An 11,147-nucleotide genomic window follows, 5' to 3' on the forward strand; every position below is an offset into this window, starting at 1 on the left:
ATCAGTTCGAGAATTATAACTTTTAGAATTAAAGAAGAACGACTCTTTCTCTCGATGAACTTTTCCTCTTGAACAAGCTTGTGCTGCCATGAAATACTTTAATCAATGAAAAGTTTTGCAAGTACCTAATATGAAACTTATTTCTTTATATTATAGTAGAACATTACAAGCGTATTATACGTTATTCCTATAATTACTTTTAAAATTGATTGAAGAAAAATTATCGGGACATAAAACCTTGAAAACTATAAAAATAAAGAAAAATATAAAAAAAGATTTGTGAATAGAGACAAAAGAGACAAAATTTGTCTGGCAGCAAAATTTATTAGATACACAGAAAGAACGATTTTGTTGAAAGGTCTAAAAATTTTGCTAAATACAGATCTGAAAATAATTTTTTTGTTGAATCATCAAAATAATTTATTGGAATGTTAAAACCGATAAGCATTGCTATATAATATATAAAACGTTTTGATATTCTAGCAATCATTTTGACTTTCAATAAAATTATTTTCAGATCTGGATTCAGCAAAATTGTTCTTTTCGTGTACGTAAATTGTCGTATATAAATCGTATATACAAATTTCGCTTTCTCTTAACGACTGCCATGATTGTGTACATCGTCACGCATAAACGTGATACGATTGATGATTTAGTTGCGCGATCACGTGAAAATGATATACCGATCCGGTGCGTCGTTCGTTAGAGTTTGAAGAAAAATGACCGGGATGAAACGGCGAATATAGCGACACGAGTGTTACCTATATTGAGCCATCCAGTCATATAATTCTTGACACAATATATATTTTCCGCGCTACGTTTCTCATGTTCATCTTCGTCAACGAAATAAAGACGCGTCTACTGTTTGTCATAGTTGAAAAGCGTGTGACGCCTGTGTTCTTTTCATTTGCGCAATGCTCTGTAACATCTGCGGAAATATACGTATGTACGTATACAGAGTATTTAAATTTCAAATCTCCTATTCTTTCTTCGATATTCCGAAACACGAACGTCTAATCAATCTTCTTGCAACTCAAGTTGCTCTCAACGGGGAGGGTCTTGGCCGTGGCATTAGATCAGCGATGACATCACAATAAGTAACACAACAATGACATAAGAGCCGCAACAATGAAGATGTGCATTAATCGTCAAGGTCTATTTGGTGAAAAATGTGAGCATTACCGATCGACGTGATCTCTAAAGATGTCAGAGAGCATTGAAATTATAATCAAGACGTTTTCAAAGACGCGAATGAATAAGATGTAATAAGATCGATATAAAAATAAGATAAAATAACTTTAGGAGAGAGAAAAATATAAAAATGTATTAATATCACAAGAATTAATTTGATTCTTGTGTATCTCTCGTTGTTTACATCTCACGTCTTGTATCTCGAATAATGCATTAGGGCAGTGACCTTAAGATGAATTATAAGCTGACAGTAGATAAGACGGTAGATCGTAAAGATATCGAGGCAATATTACTTCGATTTTAAGGCCACTGCGGCAGAAAAAAATTGTTTGCGGAGCCTTATCGCGTGGATGGACGATGACACGGAAGAACGCCGCGCCTATCAATATTGATATTTTTAGTCGATCATCACGATCCGGTCGGATTGGCACAATTACTCGCGGAAGGGATTTCAAAAGTGGTAAAAATATCCGGTGGCAAATCAGTTTTACATTTTTCTCATTACGGCGCTGCATCTGCGTGGATGACGCGACAGCACAGGATATAATATACACATCAGGTAAGGTCGTTATTGCGGTGAATTCTTCCGAGGAAAACTGACGCAACGGTATTTTCATTGAGTTCTTTTGCTCTTTTACGCAGCATTTATCGTTTCGTAAAAGATAAGATCTTTTCGTCATTGTGATTGAATGATCGTCGTGTGATTTCCTTATCGTCGGGAACATCATACGATATTCATTAATCATTACCTCTCGAATGCGTTATGTCGTATCGGTAAGATACGCGTCAAATCTTATCGAAACAATTGTACAATTTATACAGTGTACTTATACAACGTCTCTTTGTTCATTTACACCGAAGCAAAAATGCGCATTTGCTCTCGGCGAAACGCGACATCACTATCGATGATTTCGCTTTATTGAGCTTTTCTAATTTTTACTATAATTTTTGTACTAGAGCAGCATATACGAGACTTTCGTTGAAGTTATTATAATTACCGCGTAAGTTTCTGAATATCTTTCCACTATTTCTGCAAACAGAGTGCCACAGGAGGGAAAAAGGCAAATATTTATAATTCCGGTAACTTTATAGAATTATAAATATCTGTTGTCTCTCCCTCGTACCATTTCGTGTACGAACTCCATAAAAGTACAGCCACAAGAACTGAAAACGCGACTTGTGAATTATCCTCGATGAATCTTTTCAATCGTACGATGATACTGTAAAGAAATATCCCGAAGAGAGCAGGCATATATGTGAATAGGGAAGAGAGGGCTTATAGAAACGTCGGTAAGCTTGGAGAAAGAGGATTTCACATGACGTTCGCACGTTCGTTGCCTTAAAAGATCGAACCGCGTCTCCGCGTTCCTCCCCTTCCTCCCGCCCTCGAAAATCCGACGCGCAGTTCGGCAGAATCAGCGAGCGCGGAAGCAAGTATGTGGCAATCGTATGTATTGTGTGCAATGACAAGAGGACTTCGATCCGTTTCACCGACCGATTATTAAGTGACCTTAACACTTCGAGATCGGCAGTATTTAATATTTCCACAGTACAACTGAGAGAAACTGTGCGACTTTTTTATTACACAATCAGGCACTATTGATCTAGTCTTTTTTTCGTCGTTCAACTTGTCAATTATTACTTGCCGACTATCAACGAGAGACCTGTTAAGAGAGAACATCATTACGCCACTGGCGTATATTTGAAGTTTTATGTGACCTTCAGCAGAAACCGCTCCTTACTTTGCACGTCTTACATTTCAAAAAGAGGAGGAAAAGAAAACGCTGTGTGTGCCAATTCAGAATCTAGATATATGAGAGATATATTAATTTACGATTACAGAAACTGATTTAAGCCTGAGAATCTTTATATGGAAATACACATCATTAACTGCATATAATATTTGAAATTACGTTGAAATTATCTATTCAGATATAAATGACTATCATTAGCCGGAGCTCATTAACAAGGGTGTGAGGAACGCTTATTGTAATCACAGCGAAGAATTACACGATCGTAATGAAGAATTACAAGCGTCATGACGCCCATCGTTCTATGGAAGGATGGGGAGGGGGAGGAAGACGGGAGAGACGAGCGGGACCACGTTGCGCTTCACATCGAGAGGCGAGGATTTCAAGCTCTCTTTAGCGGCGCGCACCAGAGAGCGAGCAGGAACGGGCCGTCCCACGACGAGGCGCGTCCGTGGTGGGGTGTCAGCCGTGGCTTATCTGGCGACTTTATGTATATTACGATACCCGAGGCAGGAACACGAGCAGTTCACTGCTGGCTAACCGGTCGGAGAAGTCGGCGAAGCCGAGTCGTCCGCGCGGCGTGTCTCGCCGAGTGCACGAGCGAAAGAGTGGAAAAAACGTGTTTTCGTTTGCTATTCGAACGAGAAGCCGTGCCTCCCTTTTTTTTCTTTTCTTTCGTTTCTTTCGCGTGTGTGAAATAAATAAACATCGCGGGAGTCCCGCTCGCGCCCGCGAGCAACGACGTGTGGACATCAACATAGCGCACGGATCGGCCGGACGGGTTCGGCAAGCCGAATTGAACGGAGCGTTTCGGTGCTGCTCAGCGCGGATCATCACTTCGATCCAGGATGATCGTTCTCGCGTGGTGCCTCTTCGTTATCGTCTCGTTCCTCGTGGCGAGCAACCAGGCCTTCCTCAACGCGCCTTTACCAGGTGAGTACGCATTTTGGGCGGAGATTCTTCGATGGATGTATCTCGAAATCGACGTAATGAACGTGAGATGTCTGTGATTCATTGCACGAGATTTTTTTCCGCCGGACGTTACGACACCTTCAGCGGATTTACGCGTTAATGATAAGAATTGTGACGGACTGGCGAATAAATCTCGTTTCTGACTTTCTAATGTATCCGTCGAAGGCACGAATCAATTTTGCAAGATCGTCGGTCGCTTTTGGTGACGGCCTGTTTTTTCGAGTGTCGACATTAGCACGTATGTACGTGAATCGCCTATCGATCGCATTAAATTGCTGAAACCCGTAAATGACTTCGCGACGCCACGTCTTTTCTTCGAAATTAACCGTAAACATTATTTAAATGTTTTGCTTAAATCTTTAAGAACGAATGTCGTGAAACTACGCTTTCACGAGAGTGCATTAGTCATGACTATTTCAAAAGGGATAATATAAGATAATAAATAGTTTTAACAGAAAAATATTTGATTAATTTCTATAGAATTTTCTGAATTAATTATATATAATTATATATTTTTTTTTTATTCTATTCTAATTCTAATTAATATATATATATATATATATATATATAGATTAGAATTATATAATATATAAAAATAAATAAATTGTATATATAACAAACAGAATTAGTGTAAAGTATTTTTACGAAAATAGCTTAACGAAAAAATATTAATTGCGTCAGATATTTCATTGGGTCCAATACTCCATAGGTCATGGACCTTGGTTGAACTATTTAGAGTTAAATCTAGTGTCATTTCCGTTTTGAAACGCTTCGAATATTATAGATCGCGGAGCAGTATATTACTGGAGCACGAAGAAATGATGTCTGTAATCCGAAATAACCCGTGTACATGAAGCACCGTGGAAAGTAACAGAACAAAAGAAAAGACAGTAGTAGGTTTTATCAATACGCTTGAAGAAGTCTGGTTCGTTGGACCGCGTTTTAATCGATCCAAGCTCCGAATATAGATAACGTTGTATTATTCAAAGCACGACGCAATCGATACGATTATGAGATTTCGATGATTCGATTAAATCCTTCAGTTTGCAGCCTTCCAGTATTAATTAACCCGAGTCTGATCCGTCTCGTGTCGGACCTTAATTTCTCATAGCCAATTAGCGCATATCTTAGGCAAGCATTAATGCATATATTAGCCAAGTTCCTTCTATCAAGGAAGACGAGAGATTTTCCAAGAATTATGTCAAATCACTCGTGATATTACGTGCACTGACGTGAAGTACACAATATACAATATTTTAAGAATAAAACATCATTAAATTTTAAAGTTAAGAAAAACGCTTTAAAATATGTATTTCAATATTTTATGTAAAATTACATATTACTGACATCAAAATCGTGTTGAGATTCAATTATAAAAGTATTTAAATTCTAGAATTATTATATTTAGATATATTAGATATATTATAATGTGAATGAACGTGTAAACGATATTTTTTGAAAAACCTTGTGCACTAAAACAAAATGTTTTTCTTGATTTTAATTTTCAAGATCTTTAAAATCGTTAAATTTGTCAATATGGCTCTAAACACAATCCAACAGATTTCCGAAAAAAAGAGTACGAAATTCTTCCATGAGTCCCAATAAGAGCAATTCGATGCGTCTCTTTTCTCTCTCTTGGATGACGTTCTTATCGAAATATAGCTTTTATCGAATTCGCATATTCGAGGGTCGTACAAACGCGACAGGAAAAGCACTAATCGCACAGGCGGTTCTCGAAAGAACTCGTATCGCGACGTTCGCGGTTAAATTCGCGGATGGTACTGTGTGTGCATCGCGTTCTGCCGTGCGTAGATTTTGCATACTGCCGTTGTGTGAATGACAGATTTATCTCGCGCGCGCTCTCGCAGTCGACAACGAGAACTGTTCGCTTGAACTGTTGCCTGCCGGAGTCAGACGAGCTTGATCCGTTTCCAGCGTACAAAAGTTCGATCGGCACCAAAGTTTCGATCGTTCTCCCGTAACTCCTCTAGCTGCCTTCCCTCTTTCTTTCCCTTTCCGCGCATTCTTAAACGAGAAATATCTCGCATAATCAATAGCAGTGCTATAAAGTGGTTGGATCAGACACATTTGACCCTGTGTTATAGTGCTTTATTCGTCGTTTTTTTATTATCGGCAAATAACGATTTCATATAACTAAAAATGTCGCATTTGATAGCATTGTAATTGTAAGAGTGTGCGAGACAATTTTATTAAACTAAAAAACAGACTTGATTAATTTTTGTCTAAATAGGATAATGTTCCAGACACTCTGGAATGTGAGTATAAAAAGAAAATATTCATTTAATAGATAGTCATATCGTGTGGCCTAAATTTTCTTCCCGGAAATTTACATTTCGACTAAAGTGTCGAGAAACCACGCGTGGCGTTTGTAACAAGACGTTACTTTATTAACGAGAATACGTCGTAATAATTCAGTAGCATCTGAACAATGTCGATGCGGTGGTTTTTTCGATATCTAACTCTTGAATAATCCAGATTCCAAGTACCTATTCGGAGAATGCGATCGTTTCTTGCCGCGACACAATTTTTATAAAAAGATTGATCGTAGCAAAATTTCTCGGGCGTTTTTATTTGTTACACGTGGTATTTTAGATTATTGACGCCAAAAAAATTAGCAGAGACCTTTTAATATGCGATAATTGTATCGATACGAGTAACCGTAATAAATCCCGTTGAAAATATTGCATATCCCCCATTTAACTGTGTCACGTATGTAGCAAAAGGTCAACTCGGAACTTTCTAATGTAGAGTGTAAACATATTCGAACCGATGCCGGATGTCTTTCAAATTTTTATCCAACCGGTCGGGTAACCCGTCTAGGCGCCAGTTAACGGATGTACGAACGTACAATCGCACACGTAATGTTCGCGTTTGCTAAATATAGAAGTACAAAAGCGAGACTGGGAAACCGTTACATCTATCTCTAGCCTCGAATACATCCTGTGTGTGGATCCTTAGCATACAATTACAATGGAACTTCCTACATTTAAAGTAGACTTAAAGGAACACGAATTTTCTCTCGTCGCTTTGTCCCGAAGGAAAAATTAGCCGTGAACTTAACAAGAAATTTATTATTAAAGTTAGCATCGCGGTAATGTGATCGTGAATTAAAAATGATAAAAATGGATTATGTCATACGAAATTCTTGCGTAATTCCTTCTTGGTCCGCGACCACATAACCGGGTATTTTTATCACTTTGACATTGATACGCAATTAGTGTAAATGGCGGCATTTATCTCCGACATACTACATATATAACATTATAGATGCCGCGCCGTTTGGAGACGGCTTGATTTTAGAAATATCACGATTTACACAATATCCGCTGAAGTTAAATGCGTCGTATTAGATGACGTACATCGTATGAAGTCTTACACACACTTGACTTTGAAATACCTCAGTAAAGGACTCCACTTCAAAACTGTACCTAGAGAGGGGGAGGGGGTGAGGGGAGAGGGAAAAGACAAAGTCCGATATTCTCTCTCTTGAGAGAATGACGACGCTCGCCGGGTACGTGTTCACTGACAATGCTCTAGGTACCCTCTTAAACCTGCCTAACAATACTTCCAATAATAATACACGGTGATCACGGAACTTGAAGCGGCGCCAAGAAGACTCCGCCGGACTTGGTCACAAAAGTACAGTTACGGAGTACGAAAACTTCCTGGGCGGGTAAAGTTCCGGATAATTTCGCAATTCCTCGGATACAATTGCGCTCTTCAGGTACAATTAGGCGCGTTTCTACGTCTATTTCGGAAAACTGCCGCGATCGAGTCATTAAGTAAAATCACGAAGCAGCACTCAGCGTAACATTTTATTAGCTACACTGTGCGAAAACTTTTCTGTCTGTGAATGTGTAATGAAGGTCCGCCCACCCAAAGGCTTAACTTTATTCCTAGCAATGGCAAACGTAAAATACGATAAAGAAAGTAGAAATTTGTGTAAGCATATATATATGTATATGTATATATATATATATATATATAATATACTTCTAGTATACTTTGTATATTTCTATGTAATTTATCTATAATTCTTGATGTATAAAAATACAAGATGACACTACTGCCGGAAAGGGAATTCCGTTTACGAATATCGATATGATATCGTGGCGATAACAAAGACATCTATTTTACTGATTGTATTTTAAAAGAGGTATTAAATTTAGAACAATGATGTTAATAATTTCTCAACGACTTGCACTTATATACATATCGGTCATCTTATCGAGCCTCGGTTTTTAGCTAGAGTCAGCCTCTTAACGAGACAAAGAGACGTGAAGTATTCCGAAATGGAACAGGCCGACAAGAGCGAGACTTAGTGCGAGCGAGATGTACGGGTAATCACGAAAAGCTGAGAGACTGTAGAAAACGAACTTGAACGCGGAGCGGTACTCTCGAAGGCCGCAAGACCGTGTCGAGAGAGGCTCCCGATATCGAAGGTCGCGGTGGGGGAACCGAAGGAAATACAAATCTCGTGCTCTCGTGCATCGTGCATCAGCACGAAATTCGTGATCACGGTTGATCTGTTTTCCGACAACGTATCTCGATGATTACGCCACTTGTTTACATCGTCACCGACTGAATTGATTACCTATTAGAGAACAATTACGCACGGCACCTGCACACGCGGCCCTATTTTTCGCTTGTTTTCCCTTTCCTTTTCCCACTCGCGCGAGCGTGCATTAATGATTGTATCGCATTTTAACACGATAATAAACGTAAAGATAGTCGAAGTGCCAATTCCAATTATTCTGTGATTACGTAAAAGCGCCGGTTATAATTGTTGATAGAGCAAATAATGTTATCACAATGGTGCCATCGAAACTAAAGTAACTTCAAGAGACGCACAGAACGATTGTGCACATGAATGTCCGTAGTTAATTGGACCGTTTATTTATCGCTTAATAATATAATTAATTACGACCGAGGAAGTTTCTAGGAATCTATTTTATTCAATCCTATCATAATAAGTTCCGTTATTAATAAATTCGTTGACATGATTAATTACTATTTTTAATTTGTAATGTCATAAAAATATTTAATTCTAAATTTCATACTGCACTTCAGACCATTTTCGATCGTTACAAATAAAAATATTTTAATACCATTAATGTGGTGTGTTGTATATTTTTTTAAATAAAAATGTGACTCTAAAGTAATATTATTACGTTTAAAAGTAACAAAGTAACTTTGTTATGCAGGGTAAACCGGGGATACAAGTAACAGGGTACAGTTGTAACATTACGAATATTTTTAAAACTATATTAAAAAGAGATATTTTGTTTTTATATAGATTCAGTTTTTTTTATCTTATTAGTTAATTTTATTAAATATATATTATATACAGAGTGTCCCGATATTTGCGAATCGGAATATCATAGAAAATCTTCGAGAAATTAAGTAAAAAAGTTATTTGTAAATTTTTATTTTAAGCAGTATTTTTGAAATATAAGAGTTTAAATTTAACCAATTACATGTAGATTCCGATTAAACGGAAACGTCCGTGAGCGCGTCGATAGTGTTAGTGATTACGCACACTTCACGCGCGTACTAATCTATAATTGGGTAAATTTAAACTTATATATATATATATATAGAAAACTACTGCTTAAAATAAAAATTTACAAATAACTTTTTTTACTTAATTTTTCGAAGACCTTGCTATAATATTTTGATTCGCGAATTTCGGGACACTGTATATATATAAAACATTAACATATATATATGATTATAAATAATTATATTATATAAAATATAATTATTTATAAAACTTAATAAATAATTCAGTATTTATCTATAAATAATATGGTACAATTGTCCCTCTCTACTGTTACAATCGTCCCGGGAGCTGGGACGGTTGTAACAGTATTCCTCATAGTGTTTAAACAGTAATAACTCTTTTCCTAGTTACATTCTAACATCGAATACAAGAAAATGTTTGTAATAAATAAATTCTACATCTGAAGGGAAAGTTTAAATTGAAAATGTTACTTTTATCCCCGGTCTATTCTAATACTGTAAACTGTAACTTACTCAACATCAATGTTCAATGCCGTTCTGTTTGTTGCTTTATCGATAAAAACTCCGACTGATAACTTCAGCCAGTAACAATTAACCCTAATTATGGGCTGCGTATTCTATTTAACGCGATAAATAAATTATCGCTTCTTCAAGAAGAGATAGCACTCCCGATATTTTTTTTACATATTCACTTTTGAAGGCATAATTTCGAACGGATGATCAACATTCTCTGATAATCGCACGATATTTGAATCGGCACTCCCGATAGTCAATCGCGATTAATTCCATGAGAAACGCGGGAGACACCGGATGCGATAACGATTTTCGCCGACGGCCGGAATCGTTGCGCCGTCGCGACGACGCGAGCCACGTGGCAACCACCTGTATCGCCTATAATTATTTTACATTGTTTATATATACACGTTTAAAATATATGAGATGCGTATTGCAACGTTTAAAACTCGGTTTAAAATATATGAGATGCGTATGCAAGTCTTCGTACCTATGTTAGATCACGGCGTAAACGTTATCCGACAGTGTTTGTTTTAAATATAGAAATCTTATCGCTTCTAAGAAACTTCTACTACAAACGTTATCTACACAATGTAAAGAGGAACGAGATATTATATTTTCTATATGTCGCTGGAACCTTCAAAGCGCATCGCGCATACGAAATAGCCGTTAAAATGCAACAGATAAGATACATGCTTGCCTTTCGAATTTTTTTTCGCCATAGAACAATAAACGAAGCAAAAAGTCGTTTGTACGGTTACCTGGTAAAAGTGCCACTGTAAGCGTTCACACTTATCGTCCATGATTTGCAAAATTTTATGCCGCAGACACGAGCATTGAGGACAATATCCGATAAAGATGTACAAAATAAAAAATTATCTCATAAATAACGGTGGCGACATGGTACAACCTTGTACCGTACGAAATATTTTAATTTGACTTGCATTCGCATCAGCAGAGAGAATTTACACAGCAATATCTATATATTATTAATAAACGAGACATTTACATATTTCAGAAGAGATATGAAATTCAGTTTTGAACGTCTTGTTAGAAAATCGATTCTAGAATCACAGTTTATATTCTACACGGAGAGAATTTTTTTTTTAATTTACTCTGCAAATCATGTTAATTGTGGGACAATATAGTATTTAGGCAAATTTTACTGTGCACTAC

General features: G+C 37.1%; 1 protein-coding gene across 2 annotated transcripts in view; it reads left to right on the plus strand.

The window, feature by feature from the left end:
- The first annotated feature begins 3,321 nt into the window (after nt 1–3,321).
- The window catches only part of LOC105452427, a 17,318-nt gene continuing 9,492 nt past the window's right edge, over nt 3,322–11,147 (plus strand). The window contains exon 1 of one of the 2 annotated variants that reach the window (XM_011693501.1): nt 3,322–3,875. In XM_011693501.1, the coding sequence (XP_011691803.1) occupies nt 3,791–3,875 (85 nt within the window). In that variant the 5' untranslated portion in view covers nt 3,322–3,790. The remainder of the gene's footprint in view (nt 3,876–11,147) is intronic. The other variant, XM_011693502.1, reaches the window with a different exon arrangement.

Source organism: Wasmannia auropunctata, unplaced genomic scaffold (assembly GCF_000956235.1).
Source record: "Wasmannia auropunctata unplaced genomic scaffold, wasmannia.A_1.0 LD336031.1, whole genome shotgun sequence".
Lineage (NCBI taxonomy): Eukaryota > Metazoa > Arthropoda > Insecta > Hymenoptera > Formicidae > Wasmannia > Wasmannia auropunctata.